Here is a 19,433-nt window from a genome sequence, read left to right as displayed (position 1 = left end):
CAGCAGACATCTAGGCTACTGTCAGGGCCTATGGATTTAGTAGTTTTAATTTTGGAAAGTGCTGAAAGGATTTGGGTCAGAGTGATTTTGAGAGGGGAGGTGTGACATGGAAAGGGAGTCAGATGAGAAGGTTGGTGAGGTGAAGTTGGTAGAGAATTTATCCACAAGAAAATTAGCAACAACCTTGGGGTACAGAAGAAGGTACCACTAGAGATAAATTCAGTACAAAAATGTTGGTTACCTTTAAGTTTTTTAATATAACTGATGAAGGCCTTATGACTGCCTTTTAAATTAGTTGCAGTCTTGAATGTGTATGTAGCTGGCATTACATTTCCTAACGGTAAATTTGGGTCACTTGCTTACTAGTTTTAAATTACTTTTAAACTGATGAAACTGACATCTGTTAAAAATGACCAGCGGCTTTTTCTTTTTCTTATCGCGTTTGTTGATGTGAGAGTTCCACCATGTGGGTTTAGTTTTAAACTTGCCTTTATGTTTATGTCAAATGGGTGCAGGGTGTTTAAATACATCTATCCGGAAGTTAGTAAAATTCAGAGAAGGCAGCAGCTTCAGGTACAAGGATTGAGGGGAAGCTATAAATATCACTAAGATTAGTAAATAGTAATTAGTTTCAGAGTAATCCCTTAATGTACAAGAGTTATCAGTGATCACATCTGACTAGGGAGGGTATAACAACAGGGGTGGTACAATTTAGGGAGACATTTGTGAAGATAAGATCTGGAAGTTTAACTCTTTTGGTGGGCAGGTGGACAATTTGGTCAATATATTGTGGTTGGTAAAAATAAAAATCTCTAATATATGGCTCCTAGAAACAAGATCATGTAACGGGTTTGTGCCTATGCCTTGAGTATGTTACAGACTGTCCCTGTCCATAAGGGACACAGGCACTATCCCAGGTGTGAATTTGTGATTCCCTATCCATTGATCCAACGTGCATTTGAAAAGAGCCAGGGAAGGGCTCTATTTAACATGAATAGGAAGCATGTTCCAAAGAAGGGGCGATCTTTGGCACACATATCTGTTTCTCCAGCATGTTTTGCTTGAGTTGTGACTAAGTTTAGATCCCTAGATTTGGTGACCCTCATGCTGTTTGACTTACAGATGTGTAGCAGCTCCATCAGGGCTGGATTTGTAAGTGCCTTGTAGGTCAGGCATAAGTCACCTCTTAATAATCGATAGGACACAGAGTAAAGGTGTAGGACTTGTAGTCTTTCTACATAGGCCATTACACCCTCTATTTTCTTTGTGAGGAACCTCTGAGGTCACTCCAGATGCTGTAAATGCCTAGTCAAGTAGATACCAAATAGCGCATTGTACTTGGTTATTGGTCTAATGAGGGCTGAGTACAGCTGAACTATAATTTCATTAGATCTGGATGCTATGACTTTACATAGAAGTTGTGCCACATAGAAGGACTTCCTCATCAAAGTTCAGGATACTGTCTATCTTTGTGTCTGTATCTCTCACTTCTGGGTCAACTCTTAGAGGTGTGCTATTGATGTTGTAATTTGCATGGGTATTTGACTTCCCAAAGGGTAAGATAATGAATTTTTTGCATTTAGTTTTAACCCATGGTTCTGGCACCAAACATTTATCTGATCTAGGCCCTCCTTAAGGATATCCACATCACTGGGGGATTCAATGATTACCTTCAGCTTGCAGTCATCAGCAAATTTTGTCATCCAGAGGCCTTCCACATTAACCTTGATTTCAGAAGTATATTCCAAACAGGAGTGGTCTCAGAGCTGAGACATGTGGTACACCACTAGTAACTGCCCTCTTGCTGGATCTGGATTCACCCACTTTAACCACATGCATCCTGTCAGTGAGCCAACTGGCTATCCGTCTGGTGATGTAGAGGCTTATGCCCAATGTTGTGAGTTTATTTATAATACCCAAGTGGGGAACTGAGCCAAATGCCTTGGCCAGGTTGAGGTAGGTGATATCTACTGTATTACCCTCATCCATGACCTTAGAGATTTTCTCAAGGAAATCCACCAGATTCAGTAGGCATGACCTCCCCTTGACAAAGCTGAACTGGGTCAAGTCCAGTGTTTGGAGGTTTCTATTTCATTATTTCTCAGGTCCATGAATATAGCCTTGTATACAAGACTAGTCAAACTTACGGGTCTCTAATTTCTTGGGTCAGTAGATGGTTTCCCTTTATGCAGAGAGATGATTGTTGCTGTCCTCCACTCTATCAGGACAAAGCCAGTCCAGAGGCTATGGATAAATAAAGAACCTAATGGGCCTGATAAGTCCTGATTTAAGCTGCTTAAGAGGCAACCTGGCATATCATTACTCCCCAGTGAAGCAGTGTTTTTAACTTTACAGAGCACAGTAACAATCTGCTCTTTGGTTATAATTGGCGATGTAGTGATGGACGTTATTTCTTGGGGGGGGAAGTGGGGGATGATTGGGAGGTAAATTCTGAGCTGAATTTGTTGGCCAGCAAATTTGCTATATCTTCTGTTTGAGAATAGGGGATGCCATCTACACCCAATTTTGCAAACTATTAGGTGCTGCCCTTAAGATTGCAGATATAACTGAAAAATGCTTTACGGTTATCCTTAGCTATGGAGGCTATTTTTACCTGAAAATCTGCTTTAACAGACTTGACTAGTTCCCGGATTCACTTGTTTAGACTAATGATAGACTTTTTTTCTGTGTTGTGCATGTGCCCTCTTAGTTCTTGATAGGATCTTCTTTCTTTCTTTTGTTGTGCAACCTATTAATATCAGAGGTCCACCAGGGTGTCTTGTTTTTGCGGTTTGACTTGAGTTTATTTCAGTCTGGTATTGCTGTTTCTATGCAGTTGTTTATAGAACAGGGCTTATGTGTACACCTCTGCATAGGTTTCTGTGTTTTCTGGACTTGGGGGAGCTTGAAAACTAGCTATGCTGTGCCGTAACTCATTATAGCTGAGTAACGTCTCCAGGTGTTTCTGTAGTTACAGCCTACTGAAGCCTCTAGGCACCAGATATTGCTTGTTCATATTTGCATTACCAATTCTAAAGCCATGCTACATACAACATATTAAAATATGTCATCTTAAAACTTGCACAATGACAAGCACAAATGTATTGATAGCTGACATCTGTCTAGTACAGGTAATGAGATATTAACTGTTCATATACCATTTATTTATATAGTCATAAATTCTATATTTTTCTAAATATCTTGACAATCAAGTAGCACAGACAGAGCTGCTTAGCATCACATGAAAGTTCCCAGCTGGATGAATAAAATACTGCTGACAGTGGGCAACTTCAGTGGTTGCTGAGATATTGAAAGTTATTTACAAAATGTTGCAAACTTAATAGTTACTGTGTTTACTGTGGCTTATAAAATTCAGTTTAAAACCTAGAACATAAAGAATGCTACTTCTATAAAGCTTGTGCTGAACATTTTGCTATTTATACTTCTTTAGTGACCCCTGCGGTTCCAGAGATACGAACATTTGTTTGAAATGTGAGGACATAATCTGATTCTATCAAAAAGCTTAGGCCCCACCCATTGGATGTTACAGTGCAAAGTAACATCCAAAGCTTCACTGGAGGGTATGAGTTAATGGATGCAATTTACCTTGGAGAAGTTCTTAACATTTTCGAGGTTAGGTGGGGTGAACTAGCTTTACTTTTATTTCAAGGGAGACCACTTTGTGATCTGATCTTACCAGTGAAGAAATCACATGGGGGAGGGGGGATGCAGTGTTCTCCCATATTTGTGAGTAGCAGATCTAGGATATTTGTTCCCCTAGTGGGACTGCAGACTAGCTGCTCCAGGACATTTGAGTCTACAAAGTCAAGAAATCTTTGGGCCTGCATGTTACTGGCTGTGTATGCCTCCCAATTACAGGAGAGGTAGATAAAAATCACCCATGAGTAAGGTATTGGGCTGGATGGTGAGTGATTCTAGTAACTTCAGTTATGTTGTGTGGATTTCTTGGTTCATGGTGGGGGACGTGTAGATAGCAAGGATATGATAATGGATTTTTCCCATGGTTAGTTGGACATGGAATAGCTCAAGCATGTCATACTGTTTGATCAGCTTTGATGTGTGCTCATCATTTATGCAGATTGATATCCATGCATCCATACATCCACAACCCCTTTTCCTATTTTTGAACATGATACACCTCAGCCTTTTGCTCTTTCATGTTCAGTGGGTGGTCAGAATGTATGAAAGACATTATAGACATGCACTGCTGGAGTGCTATCCATAGTTTTGAACCATGTTTCAGTAACTGCGCAGACGTCAGCATTCTCCAGGGTGAGGAGAGCTTTCAGTTTCATGTTGAGACTCCTAACACTGAGCAGTAACACCTTTAGCTTATCCTGAGTAGCTTTTGTTATGTTGGAAGGTTTGTCTGTTTGGCAATGCCTAAAAAGGCTCTATAGGGGTGGATCATGGTTTGGCCAATATCTGAAAGCCTTAAGGTGACAGGTGAAGACCACCCCTGGCAAAGTAGTGTGGCCTGATAACTATGTCCTCCCAGGCTGACAAGTATTAGATCCATTTGAAATGGCACAGATGCTGGACATCAAGCATTTTCCTTCTCTTATACTTATTCTTGAACTTCTTGGGCTTCTCCCATCACTCAGAATGCAATTGTATACAGAAATACATTACATATGTGCATTCACATAAGGATCACTTACATTTATGACTGTTACTTTTCTGCATAAGAACATAATATAAATGTACTTGCCATGTTTTGTCCGCTTTATTACAGTTGCTGCTATGTTCCTTTCACAGTGTTCACTATTTTGACTAACAGTATTTCTAGCAGCGATCAGACTTTCACAGACACAGTACTAACAAGAAGTAGAGCTTAAATGACAATCATGTGGTGCGAAGTGGGTAAAAACAGCACAACAAACTGGGTCCTACAAGGCATAATGAAACCTTCCTGACTTAATTACAGATTATAATCAGGTTACAGTCATGGTTAACAAATGTAGAAAATATTACATTATTACTGCACTGCTATTGTGAATCCATAATGATAACTATCCTTACCTTTTACAGGTGGTAACAATGGAAATACCGCAGTAAAGTCTGCTGGTGCTAAAGAACCATCATCTCGCTCTGTGTTGGGAAAGGGAGCCACAAACAAGCCCACTGCTCAGGAGAATAGGTGAGAAATGAAGCTAAACTTATAATAAATGACAAAGTCAACTAAACTCAAACTATTTGCATCAGTTTGATACTAACCCAACAAAATATGCCATGCCATTGTAGAACATGCTTGTTTGCATTATTTCAGAAGAAATAATGCTAAAATTAAAATCCTAGAAGTAGATCTAAAATGTATCCACTCCCAAATGCTCCACGACTTGCTACCATCCTACTGTTCCCATCACAGCATGGCTTCCATCCTTCTCATAGGACTTACACAACTCTTCATTCCTTTTTGCATATTGTTCACCTGCATAGAAATAAGAACTCTGTGGTATCCATGCTTCTTCTCAAGTCTCTGTAAGGCTTTTAACATAATCTCTCACTATAAACTTCTTCAATATTCATATTTATGTCTCTTATATTCTTCCCTCTCATGGTTTAGCTCTGACCCATCTAACAAAATTCAAAGTGTTAAATGATTACATTCCACCTCTTCTCCTCTCCGCTTGCTACTCATTTAGAAGTTCCACAAGGGGCCATATTACATCTTGTATTAGGTCCTATACTATTCAACGTTTATTGAAGATATTCTTCAATCTAGTAACACTATTATTCAATATGCAGACAACTCGACCAATATCTGCAGTGCCAAATCCATGCACAAACTTCAATCACTAAGCCAACAATCCTTGTTTTTAACCTCTCAAAAAATTAAACAGATGCTGTTCACCCGCAACGCCCATAAAAAGTCTAAAACATCTTTCATCTTCACATCTTCAGACAGGCCCTCCACTGAGCAGGTTAATCACACTAAACTGTTAGGACTAACAATAGATCAGAAACATGAAATTTGACCTCTGTAGTCAACAAATCACCAAAAAACCCATCAACAAATGGTTTTAAATCTGTCTCACTGAATCCACCAGAAGACATATCAAAACTGCTTTACTTCTTCGCACCCTCCTCTTTGCTGCTTTCACCTTCACCAACCTTGAGGCTTTCCAACTCTCCACACTGGAAAAAACCTATAATAAAATAGTCAAATTCACACCCACACACTTATCACTGCAAAGTTCAAATATAGTTAAAGTGGCTCGAACTTGCTAATGTCCTTAAGCTCGATCAACTAAAACAGGTTCATAAAGTCTGTCAGGCTCTTCACTCATGCCATGGTAACTCCCCTTCCCTAGCCCTTAGATCTTCTGACAAACTTCTCTCTAGCATCAGATTTAAGAATAACTCAAATGGGCATGCTCTTTACTCCTGTCAAATAGCCAGACTCAAGAACTGCCTTCCTTTGTCGCTACAGAAAACTATAAACCCTGACCAATTCAAGACACAGCTAAAACATCAGGTTATCACCAAATGAATTTATAACTGTGCAACTCCATCTGGGTGATCTCTTAACTCATCTCTAAAACTCCTCCCCGCATCTCTCCATTTTCACCTGAATCCTTCCAGTTCTAGCCACATCCTCCTTTATCTTCTACATCCACCTTCTCACTTTTTCTAAATCTATCCACCAGAAAAAATACTAATTAACCTGTTTTTGTAAAGTCAATTGTTAGCACACCAGGTGAACACTCTTTATATCATAAACATATATTGCCTTTAATTGTACCCTGTATTATTTCTAGGAAAAACATACACTCCTAATACTGCTAAAACCACACTGAAGGAGCAAAAGCCACTGTAAAATCCAGTATAAATCCAATGGTCTTTATTGTAGGTAAGCGCTTTCGCAACCAGCCCTGGTTGCTTCCTCAGACCAAAGATTACAAAAAAAACATCATTACAAACACTGCATAGGTAGCGAATCCCAGAAAACATAGGACACAGACACTGAAGCTAGCTCTTTCATCCACTTTTAATATGTGAACTTTATCAGAAAAACAAACCTAACTACCCACAAATAATTTCTATACTAATTAAACAAATCACAACACACTTTTAAAATTACATTGTCATATATATCTTAATTAAAAACTAATTAAAAACATAGGTTTATATATAACACATTTCAATACATAAAAGAAAAAACTTTTTCAAGCAATGTGCAAACACTTGTATGTTCCAGTCATCCTTTTTCTTACTTCTAGGATGACAAAAAACATTTTAAATTAATGGCCTTATTGAGACCGAGTGCTCTATCTGCTCCCAAATACAACTGCCAAAAGGCTTCCTTACATTCTAATAAATTATTACTATCACCATTGAATTCCAACCTTTTTACATTATCTATGACAAAGAAACTGGAATGTTTTTATAATTAGTACAAATTTCTGCATGTCTTGCCACAGAATTAATACTGTATTTCTTTTTTATTGCTAGCTGGTGTTCGTAAATTCTACGTTTTAGGCATCTACTTGTTTTGCCTATATAATAACTTGGACAAGAGGAACATAGGGCAATGTAGACCACAAATTCACTATCATGATGAAAAAATAAAATGTCACCTTTGAAAGCATTGTTATTCATCATAAAAGTTTGCTCCCATTGTGCCATCACCAAATTGGCCTAGCTATTGGCTGTAGGAGTCCCTATAGCTATGCCTGATGATTGTAGGAAAGATTTCTTACTACAGGAAGGCTCAGTTAGTGTAGAGAAGGTTGATTTGATTAGTTTTTTGTTAGAGCTTGTCTTAGAATTTAATGTTTTTACATTTGATGGGAAATATTTCCTACAAACGTCAGGCGTAGCTATGGGGACTCCTACAGCCAATAGCTATGCCAATTTGGTGATGGCGCAATGGGAGTGAACTTTTATGAAGAATGACAATGCTTTCAAAGGTGAAATTTTATTTTTTCATCACTTTGCAGATGACCTGTTCCTTTTTTGGGGGGGTAGTGAGGAAAGATTATGTGAATTTGTGGAACATTTAAATAAAAGTACTGATTTTTTATGTTTTACCATGAATAGATCTCGTATCCACATTGAGTTTTTAGATATAAAAATACAGTTGGATGAAACCACTGGTAATGTGCATACTAAATTGTATCAGAAGGATTGCTACCATAATGGTTATGTTCACCACACTAGTATGCACCCTCCCCATATTATTAGGAATGTCATCAATAATCAAGCTATACGCATGTCAACATTACATGCAAGAGATCAGGACTTTGAAAATAGTTTGATGACCCTGAGGGATGAGTTCCTAGTTAGGGGTTACCATGAAAGAGAGATAAATGAGGCATGCACTGAAGCCAGAACTAAAAGGAACACCACAGGGAAACCGTATTTTTCTAGTCTCAGTATGGGTGTAGTGGAAATGACCCCTAAGAGAATGAAGAGCAGACAACAATTAGTGAAGTTTAGAATTACACACTCAGTTGATACTCGTTTGATTAAGGATATAATGTATTGTAATTGGCATATACTGGGGACTGATGATAGGGTCAGTGCAATAGTAGGAGAGAAACCTTGTTTTATTTATAAAAATTGAAAAACATTTAAGCAGATGCTCTGCTGTACAGATGGATTAGAACATAGATCCATTATGAACTTTGGGAATAGGAGATGTAATACATGCCCGTTTTGTCAGTATATAGAAACTAACACATTGTTTGTCCATCCATCGAGTGGGAAATCCTTCAAGTTTAAGGCCTCAGGTGACTGTGAGAGTAGGAATGTAATATATTTAGCCCACTGTGCCTGCTGCAGTGTGTTTTATGTTGGTAAGACCAACAGATGGTTAAGGGAGAGAATTCGTGACCACCTTTACTGTTTTAGGAGACAACAGGAACATAGTGCACTGGCTAAACACATTACAACAAGGGGAGAATCACTATTTTTACTTTTCTATTATTGGCACTGTCACTGAAACCATTAGGATGGGAGATTTAAATAATAGAACTGAACAAAGGGAGTTGAGATGGATTTTTATGATAGCAGCCCATAAGCTAGCTGGGCTGAATGATTATGTATCTCTGAATCCCGTGTTCAAAGGTAAGAAGATTAGGAAGAAAGCTATTTAATTTTGTGATTTATAGATAGGGTTATACCAGCATTTTTATAGTTAGACTATGTTTAGATAACATATAATATAGTATACGTTAGATGTTTTTTCTTTATTTATACATACAGTATTTTTGAATATTAGGAAGAAAGCTGTTTTATTAGTGATTTACAGATAGGGTAGTATTAGGATGTTAGATAGTAGAGCAGGTTATTTTTATTTTTATAGATTTTTATATATACAGCATTTTTATGTTTGTTTCTCTTACATCATATTATATGCTGTTTTTTTATATATTGCCTTGAATTAAATTTTGTGCTTTTTGAGTGTATTTGCATTTTGAATGTACTTGTTCTTTTAACTCGTTTAACTACTTAATTGGTCATAGTCATGTGACACAGGATTCAAGGCTTTTAAATTTGGGATGATGTTTTTTTGTAATCTTTGGTCTGAGGAAGCAACCGGGGCTGGTTGCGAAAGCTCTTACCTACAATAAAGAGCATTGGATTTATACTGGATTTTACAGTGGTTTTTGCTCCTTCAGTGTGGTTTTAGCAGTATTAGGAATTTACATTTTTTCTGGACATTTGCCTTGGTGTGTTTACTCCTATATTTCATAACTGGACTTCTCCTTCTTTTTTACCCTGTATTATTTCTGTAAATCCTCTCATGCAATATTTTATGCTAATATGTGTTTTATTTTCTTTTATGTAAAACTGCACTCAATATTTTATTGATCTATGCTTGAATTCTCTGTGAGAGCTTTTTCCCTGGGTCTCCCTTAAAAATGTGCTTTGTCCAGTAAACAAAGACAAATAAATTAAATAAATGATGTTAAAAAAAATTCCCCAAAACAATGTACATAGGTAGGGACACAAAACGGTCTGCTGCATTTACCCTAAAAGAAATCAGTGAATACAGTCCCTTTCGTAGGCCTCACATGGAAATGAAGCAAGTGCATTCAGAAGAGCAAATTCTCTAAACTGCTCTGATAGCCTCCAGTGGTTCTTGAGGAACCAAAGCAATGTAGTATACTGTATATGCAATGGCGGGATGGTGATGTTAGGGGCTAGGGCAAAAGACAGGCAGTACAAGAAGTGGAAAGGCGGGAGTAAGGAACAGGAGGATACATATACATTCTGTATTACATATGTTCATGGAAAAGTACAGAACCTCCCACACTTCACTGATGCACAAAATTCTGACTCCAAATTCTAGCAAATGGAAATACATAAAGCACAGCAACCCTGAATGGAGCACAAAGACTCAAAGATCAGCAATAGTAACATATAAAGTTATTTATTCATACATTCATTACATTTCATTTGATAACTGGGTTGGTAGACTATCAACTCAGCCTTTTCAGCCATGACCTGAGATCTAAGGTAGCAAAAGATTGAACACATATTTGCAATATAGAAGACAGAGCATAATTTATGAATAAAAATACAGTATTTATAAGGCACAGAATATGCATATAGGCATATCACATATGTATAATATGCATACATTTTAAAACAAACTTCAAAGTATGTATTTATATGGCGATTATATGGACAGATTAGTGGAATGCACATTTTCAGACAAACCCTGGTCTTGTTGACTTGTGCTATTCTCTGAGGTCATGTGGGTGAGAATAACTGAGTAGGGGAAGTGGGATACAGGGGGCTTCCCCATGCATATGCAGTATTATATAGATTGAATTCTTCACAACTGGGGTTTCAGGTTAATATTCAACATTTTTTTAAGTTAGGGTTTTAGATATTTCCCATTTCAGGATTTTGGTCTCAGTTTGGTCTCAGGATGTCCTGCTTAGTTAAGTATGCTGGTGGATTCTGTAGCACACTCTTAAATACATAGTAAAACAAGGTAAGTTGAATTATGGTTCATCCAGGAAATAATTCATGTAACCACACATCAGTTATCGACTTTGCTTGTGAGAGTGTGTGTGCATGAGCATGAGTGCTTGCACATACATGCATGTGTGTTTTTATTTTAGAAGGAATTGTTTTCACAGTATGGAGAGACTAAAGGCATGACTTCAAAGAATTATTACTTCTGGAGTTAATGTTTTCACCATCATGTTTCTTACCTTATAATTACATCTTCTTCTCTTCCTCCTTGCTAATGTTCCAGTCCATTGCTAACAGAGTCAACCTTCACACAGGATTAACAAAACTTTGTCTTATTTATGCTTCCTTATTTGTGTATAGCTCATATTCTGAATGATGTTGCTAGCCTTTTGGGCTTTATTTTTGCTGAGGTATTTAAATACTTGTACTCTCGCTTCATATAATTTTGAAGACTCTACAACATTTATGTTCCCCATTACGCTGCCCTATATTCTACTAAAGTATTTTTCTTTGCACTATTTCCACTAGTGTATGCAAATAATGGTAACAAACACAAACACAAACACACACACACGGAAACAAAATATTGTTTATTGTTTCTGTTAGTGCTGTCTCTTCCTGTGCAGGCCAGAATACCCTTAGCATTTCCTGCTGGCTTCTATCATGGAACGCCCACCTTTCTCTGATGAAATTATACCAAAGTTGCTTTCCACTTCTGCTGTTAGGTTCCCAATATTTGCATTTTTCAACCGAGGTTTTGCTGTCCATGTGTGTTAAACTACAGCACAGTACGCTGAATCTAAACTGCCATACTTCCAGTCATTCTAATGACTTTGTGATGTCCCCTCTTCCTTTCTGTTGCACCTTTATATTATCTCTACTGTCGATCTTTGTGCTGTCTGTGATGATGCATATTTCCCAGTGGTCCATTTGTAGTGTCACACATATAGCTAGTGAAGAAAACTTATCCCCTTTACTATTCTACTTGTCCTTTGGATCAGGGAGTATTTAAAATCAGATACCCTGAGAACCATTCCAAAGTCAGCCATCTTGAATATATTTTTTATGTATGCCATATCAAATATGGTACTAAAATCTAGCTTAGTCACATCCACTGCACTTCCCTTATTTATTGCTTTTGTAACACAGTCAAAAACAAAATGTGCTGCAGTTGGCCAACATGATCATATTGTGACTCCATGCTACATTGGATCCCATGTCCTCTGTCTTTATGTGTGCAGTTACAGTTTCCTTTACACATTTCCACCAACTTTCTAACTGCTAGTGTCAAAGCAATTGCTTGACCCCCTTCCTACCTCCCTCTTTTTCTCAAATGGCATCATATCTGCCTTCCTCCAATCTACAATACTAACCCGCCCTCCCATGATTTGTAAAAAAGTGCAGGGAGATACCAACTTACCCCACAGTGATCTGTAAAAGACTGTAGTGAGATACTAACACCCTGCCATTATTTGTAAAAGAGTGCAGAGAGATACTAACACCCTGTCATGATTTGTAAGAGTGCAGTGAGTCACTAACCCATCCTCCCACGGTTTATTAGTGTGATAAGATACTAACCCATCCTCTTGTGATTTGTTAGTGTGGTATGATACAGCCCTCCTCCACGATATGTTAAAGAGTGCAGTGAGATACTAACAACTCCTCTTGATATGTTAAAGAGTATCGTGAGGAGCATTACTAGTTTTACAATCAGGACATTCGTTGTTTTTGGGTAAATACCTTCAGGTCCCATTTTTGTTTACCTTTAGTTTTCACAGTTCATTTGTAACTTGTTTCAGTCCCATTTGGTTTAATGTCTCTCATTTTTTTCTTTTCTGAATATTGAACTAATGTGCACATGTATTACCTTTAGCTTTTAGCCAATTTCTATGTTTTTCTCCTATTAAGAACAATTTGCCAAGAGATCATCTCATCAAAAAATAGGTCTTTTTTTTTTTTTTTTTTTTTCAACAAATTGTCTCTTGGCCACCTTTCTTAACTGATGATTCCTGGCATGCCTCCTTTAATTTTCTTTGACCTCTAATATACCTATAACAATCATCACCTTCTTTTCTAAGACTGCAGTAGCATTACATAGTTGTGATAATATTTGTTTTATTGTGCCATATGTGTGCAGCTAGAGTTACCCTTACTCCTCCTATGCCTCTGCTCTTGGTACACAACACATCTCAGGCCTCCTTGAAGAACTGAAGAACTCTGTGGTCACTTAGGTAACTCTTACATTTGTCCACCATTGTTTCCATGTCAAATGTAGTTTTTAATGTTTAAATTGAGCTTGCTACTATTAAATTGGTAGGCATGCAGCTCCTCTCTCCTCTGTCTTTGATGCCTGAGCTGCATGCCATCACACATCACTCCGCCCCCTAAATGTCTTAAGTGCTCATATCACATCTCTTCTTTCTTGCCTGTCTTCAAATGATAACAGATTCTTGATCCTACATCCTCTGTCTATGCACCTTGTCCTCCATTCTCTTTAGAACCATGGCAGTGTTTTTGTGCCTTCTCTACAAGTTTGATATGCTGTCCTTATACTAACACTGTTAGAAAACAAAGTACCCAAAAGCCAGACCAGGGATCCATAAAGTGGTAATATAACCTCTCTGGGCATGAAATCCAGCCTCTACTGAATCAGTCAAGCACCATAGTGGCCTTAGCTATAGCTTTTCAGATTGTACCATTGCTATTTTTGCTGCTAATTTTATGCCAGTATTTCCCCCTGGATAATGTTTTTTTTTTTAAGGTTCAGTCCTCCTGACAGGTATTCCACTTTAGGATTATTAGAACCCTGATTAAATACTACACATTTCTCTGCATTTAACATCAGATGACATTATGATCAGATAGCAAGCTTAGATGCTCATAAGCCTAGTACTTATTATACAGCAGGAATTTCTCATTGTTACATTTGTTAATGCCTGTTATGTACTTCACAGATAAAGATTCTAGTTGTCTACTGATGTACTATGTTCTTCATCTGTAAATATGTTGTAAGTAATTTCTATGTTAAATTGTTAATCGCTATGTAATCCAATGTAACTACTGTCTGTTTATTTTACTGTGGAACTTTTCTCCCCGGGCCTCTGCTGAAAATGGACCCACGTCCAGTCGGACACTCCCGGTCAACAAATTTAAATAAATAAATAAATAAATGACACTACTTAGCCCACTTTGCCAGCCTCCTCAGTTCCTTCTGTAGTTTTTTCCCCCATCTTCCACTCCACCTTCTTAGAATCATCTACAGGTAGACCAATTCTTTTCTCAGCGACCTTCAAGCCATACAATACAAAGATATCACAGACCACTGGTCCCAGAACTGAATCCAGTTGAACCTCAGAAATTATTTCTCTTTCTTTTGAGAGGATTCCCCTAACTGCTACTATTTTATCCTGTCAAACAGCCACCCTTAAGACATGAATAAACATCTATACTTCTCTGAGATTCTTCAATTTGCTTATCCAACTCTTATGAGGGACTGAGTCAACTGAGAGGCGTACAGCATAGTGTATTGGCCAGGGATATGTACAAGGCTATTCAAGCCATACTTGGATGGTCACCTTCATGGAGATTGTGAAGATATGCACACAATAGAAGGTATGGCAGGTCCTTGCCTATACAAGCATGCACATCAGCAATCAGGGTAGCAGTTGAGGCTCAACAAAATGAAAAAAAAAACATGATTCCCCAAGAGGGATAATGGCACCACCTTCACTGCTCCTAGGAGGAAATATTGGGCTACAGAGCTGTCACCTCCTAGTGGTCTGAATGAACCAACTGGGTGGGGTAGGATGAGGCTTGATAGTCATTGGGGAAACAGGGAAAAAAAGAAACCTCAGAATCTGGGATGGAAGTGAAATAAATAGTGTTGTGCCAATGTCACTGAATATAGGGTGAGACTGGTAAACAAGTAAGAAGCTGTTCATGTGTCAAAGCCAGGGCAGAGTAGGACACCAGTACTGTTAGGTGGGATAAGGACATTTGCCATAAAACCTGTGACAGTTGGAAAGTTTGATAAGAATGAAGATGCGAGGAACCTAGGCAGATTACTGTCATAAACAAGAATTCAAGGAATAATTGCAGAAATACATCAGAATGGAAAGTCAAAGATGAAGGGGGAAGAGTGACAAAAGACATAGCAGATGAGACACTTACAGTGGATGGTTCAGTTGTATAAAAATGATGACTGATGAAGAGGAAATGAGAAGCAGATTTTAATTTGGATGGAGGCTGTTGTGTTTTATGCTAGAACACCAATGCAAGTCTCTCTGTAAGCAGTTAGAAGTCTGAGGGGTACAATGCATGAGGGTAACCCTGATTTTGTAGGCACTGCAGCAAAGCAGAAAGTACTGAAGTTGGAGAGGTTGCAGGAAAGCTGGCAGCTGAGTTGCATTCCACAAGGTACTGTTAATACTACACATATGTAGGGCAAGTAAATGGGAAGTTACAAAATTCAGTGAGTGGTTCAAGGATTCTGGAAGAATCTGAGCATTGAGGTTGTAAAATGCTGAAGAGCTGTTTGTTAGTAGCAAAGGTTTTCACCAGATAATGAGGACACTAGTTTAAAGGTAGCAAAATTCATCCAGAAAACCAAGGTGACTTTAGAGGTGAAGATAACTGGAGTGGAGTACAGGTGAATGGCACATTTCAGATCACCGGGAAATGCAGTAGGACACAAATGGACACTGTGACATTAGCAAATGCTATACATCAGGCAGAAAGAAATTATTCACATCTATTTACACAGGAGCAATAGGGTAGGATAATCAGAGTGTTATGAAACAGATAGAGTTGAAAATAAGTGGAAAAAGATCTAATGAGACTTTTGAGAGATACATAAAGAAAAACGTCTGGACAAATTGCCCCTCAGACTGTTAAGAGTTTTCATTAGTGCTAAAGAACCACTGGCAGAGCTGTACTTCCTCATTAGAACCTGTTGTGTTGTCCTTGGGCTGTAGGCTGTAGAAATGAGACAAACAACTGCAGTCCTGATAATTTAACACTCATCCTAGCAAAGGCAGTACAACAGGTTGACAGGATATGTGTCAGAGGTTCATAAAATGGTAATGTTCTTACTTATAGCCAACTGCTTGGTTGTATACCTTTACGCAGCAAAGCTCTTTCTAGCCCAGCTTGAAATATGGAATGACACAATGTTTGGTGAGTGGGCTTCCACTGTTCAGAATATCTATGTTAGATATCACACTGAAGCTTAGCTAACAAGATCAGCCTGTATGCTGAACACAACAGAGTGGTACAGTAATAAACAGGTAACTTTGAGAGTTGATGAAAGCAAAGATGCTAGGAAGGGTGTCCACAGAAGGCTCATTCATTGGTTTGAAAAGGCAGTGATGGCAGCCAAAAGGACAATGGACAGCATATCTTGTAGTAGGGAGTCCAAAGATGATGGAGCCGTCCTCAGATTGCAAAGGACACTGGTAAAGTTACATTTAGAGTATTTTATTAATTTCTGATGGGATTAAAAAGGGCTGGAGATGAGACTGGTAGAAAATATGCAACAAAAATTGCTACATTGTAGATGGAATGGAGAGGTTTGGTGTAAGGAGAAAATGTAAAGCCATTTGTGTGTATATAGCAAAAGAAACAGCAAGAAAGGGGATTTAATTTAGACACACCATACTGCTAAACAGAAAGTGGGATAGAAGGAGTTGAAGGAGGGCTGTGAGGCAAAAAGTCTTGCGTGTCAACTGAAGAGACAGAGGTAGTTTATGGCACATTTAGGTAAAAACTACTGGACAGAGAGGTTTGGACAAATACATTATGCATCAGTGTTTTCACACTGCCATTTCATTGGTTGCTTAGTTATGGAGATCCATTAAACACCTTGAAATCTCCAATTTCAAATTAGATTTTGCCTAGGGGACAAATGAGGAACCCATAGACCTGAAGTAGATTCCCCTGATATGAGCGAGACACCGAAACTTAAACAAACCTAAATAAATAAGGATTCAGGAGAGGGACAGAGTCATACTAGCTGCTAAATTGATTCTCAGATTCCAAACAAATAACAAGATGAGGAAGATAGGGGGATCATGACTGCACAGCATGAAAAATGTACTGTATGTGAAAAGATAGACATAGTCAGAAAAACTGACATAAGTACATTGAATTTTGTTACTGATGCTTTTTTTCTCTGTACCCACACACCTAGTCCTCCTTAGGTATTGTCTCAAGTCACATCACCTTAGTCTATACTGGATTTGTCCCTGGACCCAACAACAAACTATATTGTTCGTTATCTGCCAAATATGCCATAGCCTGGCATCATCTTTCCAGCAATGAAATAATTCCTTGATATTAGGTGGGGGTTGAATGTGACACTCCCATTTTTTTGTACTCAAGTGTAAAGGGCTTAGTGTCAGGTTTGTCTTCAGAGCTATGCCACACCATTTTCCTACTGAAAATTATTAATTGTAGGCTTAATGTATCCTCTCAAATATGACAGACAAACTTCACAATGCTGTGTTTATGATGGTCAAGCCAGCATCACCAAAATCAGGCTTAGTAGCAGAATATCTAAGTCTTCAATAACATTAGGCTTAGCTGCCTTCTTTTTCTTTATATTAGTTAGGCTGTAGGGTGCCTAGGCATTAGGGTTAAAGAATGTTATGAAACTTAAAGCGCATTAAGTAAACGTTGGCAGCTGACTGTTGGAAAATAATTTGGGAAATCATACTATCATGCAGAACAGTGACCACAATGCAACATTTTTAGTCTGGAAAGTGACAAAGGAGACTTGTATGTTAAACAGTAGGAATATTTTATACCATAACATATAGTGATCAGGGGATGGAGCACTAACTAAGAAATATATGATTTATCTGTGTTAGATCATATTACCAAACTATGAGTTATGCTTCTATGTGTTTCTTAAATCAAGAAATGTAATTCAAAACAGCAAGGTGAAAAAAGCCATGTGTATCCCTATGTGGAGGACTCTGCCCTTATATACCACATTACTTATATATACCAGCTGTTGAGTTGCACAACAGTGGGGAGAGTCCTCCCCCCACAGCAGTGCACTACAGGCTCACACAATGTATTTCCATGCAGCTCTGAGCAATCATGAACAAAAGAACCTATTGAAAAGCTGCTTGATAGAAGTGCACTTATTATAGTGTAGGGTAACTGAGCTACGGTTTAAGTTACTTTATAGATTGTCAGAGATCATGATGAATGGATAACTCATCAACAATAATTACAATGATTACTATAGTGAAAAGTACATCTTCCAGAAAATCTGGAGTTGCACATGAGTAAATGAGTGGCACATGTCTTGTAAATGGGTAAAGAAAGCAGCCTTTGTGGAAGAAATACTCTAAATTATTTGTAAAAGTTCCCATTTCTCATTCTGCAGTGCATTCTTAGGCTGAAATTTTATTAGACACACCCAATGTTTGTCGGCATCCACTGGGATTTACCAGTAGTGTTATCTGCTCTAAACCTACAAACATCAATGACTCTGTATACAGGTGATGTTTTTCTTTATTGTATCACTGCACTTTTCAGATGAATAAAGTTGTAAAGGGTTTAAAGATATTTTAATTAAATTAATTTATACTGCTGTTGGACTGTACCATCAGGTGTGACTTTAAATATACAGCTTTACAATTAAGTATTTGTAGAAAACTCTAGTAGTGTTTTCTTAAGTGACACTAAATAACATGTTAAAATACATATAAAGTTATAAGTTATAATAATATGCTGTCTTTATGCTGTTCACAGGTTATCAGCGCCACGTATGAGAAAATAAGTCTGGGCAATGTTCACAACTCAGACAGATCTACAGTGATTTGACCTTTAAAGATCTTGAACATGCAGATAATGAAGACAGGCTGGAAAAAGCATAAAAAAGAAACTCACAAAAGCAGAAATAGAAACTATTCAAACAAATTATATATTAATAATAAAATGATATTAAAGATGTGCCTGATATCTGCACCCAATTATTGCAAGTATTTTATTTTTTACCCTGCTTTTTCATAATTGTATATCTATTATATTGCAAATAACAAAATCTGAACTTGGGGGTTGATACTATTACATAATGCCTGATGCCCTGTAAACCTGAGGAAGTTTCTTTTTTTTTTATCATGAAAACTGCAGTTCTCTTTTGAGAAGTCAGGTTTAAGAGGATATGGAATTCTATACTTTTCCATGTATTGTTGAAGCCATTTACTGTGTTTATCCATATCACATCTGCTGAGTTGCAATGATAGTTGTTTTCTATGCTTTTTGTGAAGAAAAAGCTTCCATGGATCATTCCTTACTCTGTACTGTCTATCCTCATATCATGCTATTACAGCATTATCATCACCGGTTCTGAAAAGCGCTGGCATCCTTTATATTATTTTTGTTTCTCGGATATGTGCAGATTTATTGCACTACATCTACTTCTTTTTCCCTGGAGTCCATTCAGTATGTGATGGCATCCTCTTAAG

General features: G+C 37.8%; 1 protein-coding gene across 3 annotated transcripts in view; it reads left to right on the top strand.

Moving 5' to 3' along the window:
* ZC2HC1B (zinc finger C2HC-type containing 1B) overlaps window positions 1-19,034 on the top strand; it is a 345,180-nt gene extending 326,146 nt beyond the window's left edge. The window contains exons 7-8 of one of the 3 annotated variants that reach the window (XM_044060265.1): window positions 5,053-5,161; window positions 18,718-19,034. In XM_044060265.1, the coding sequence (XP_043916200.1) occupies window positions 5,053-5,161; window positions 18,718-18,745 (137 nt within the window). In that variant the 3' untranslated portion in view covers window positions 18,746-19,034. The remainder of the gene's footprint in view (window positions 1-5,052; window positions 5,162-18,717) is intronic. The other 2 variants (XM_044060266.1, XM_044060264.1) reach the window with 2 other exon arrangements.
* The last annotated feature ends 399 nt before the right edge of the window (window positions 19,035-19,433 follow it).

The sequence above is a fragment of the Protopterus annectens genome, chromosome 1.part2, assembly GCF_019279795.1.
Source record: "Protopterus annectens isolate FY-2018-M chromosome 1.part2, PAN1.0, whole genome shotgun sequence".
Lineage (NCBI taxonomy): Eukaryota > Metazoa > Chordata > Ceratodontiformes > Protopteridae > Protopterus > Protopterus annectens.
The sequence above is the reverse complement of the archived record's forward strand: the minus strand, read 5'-3'. Positions and strand labels throughout refer to the sequence as shown.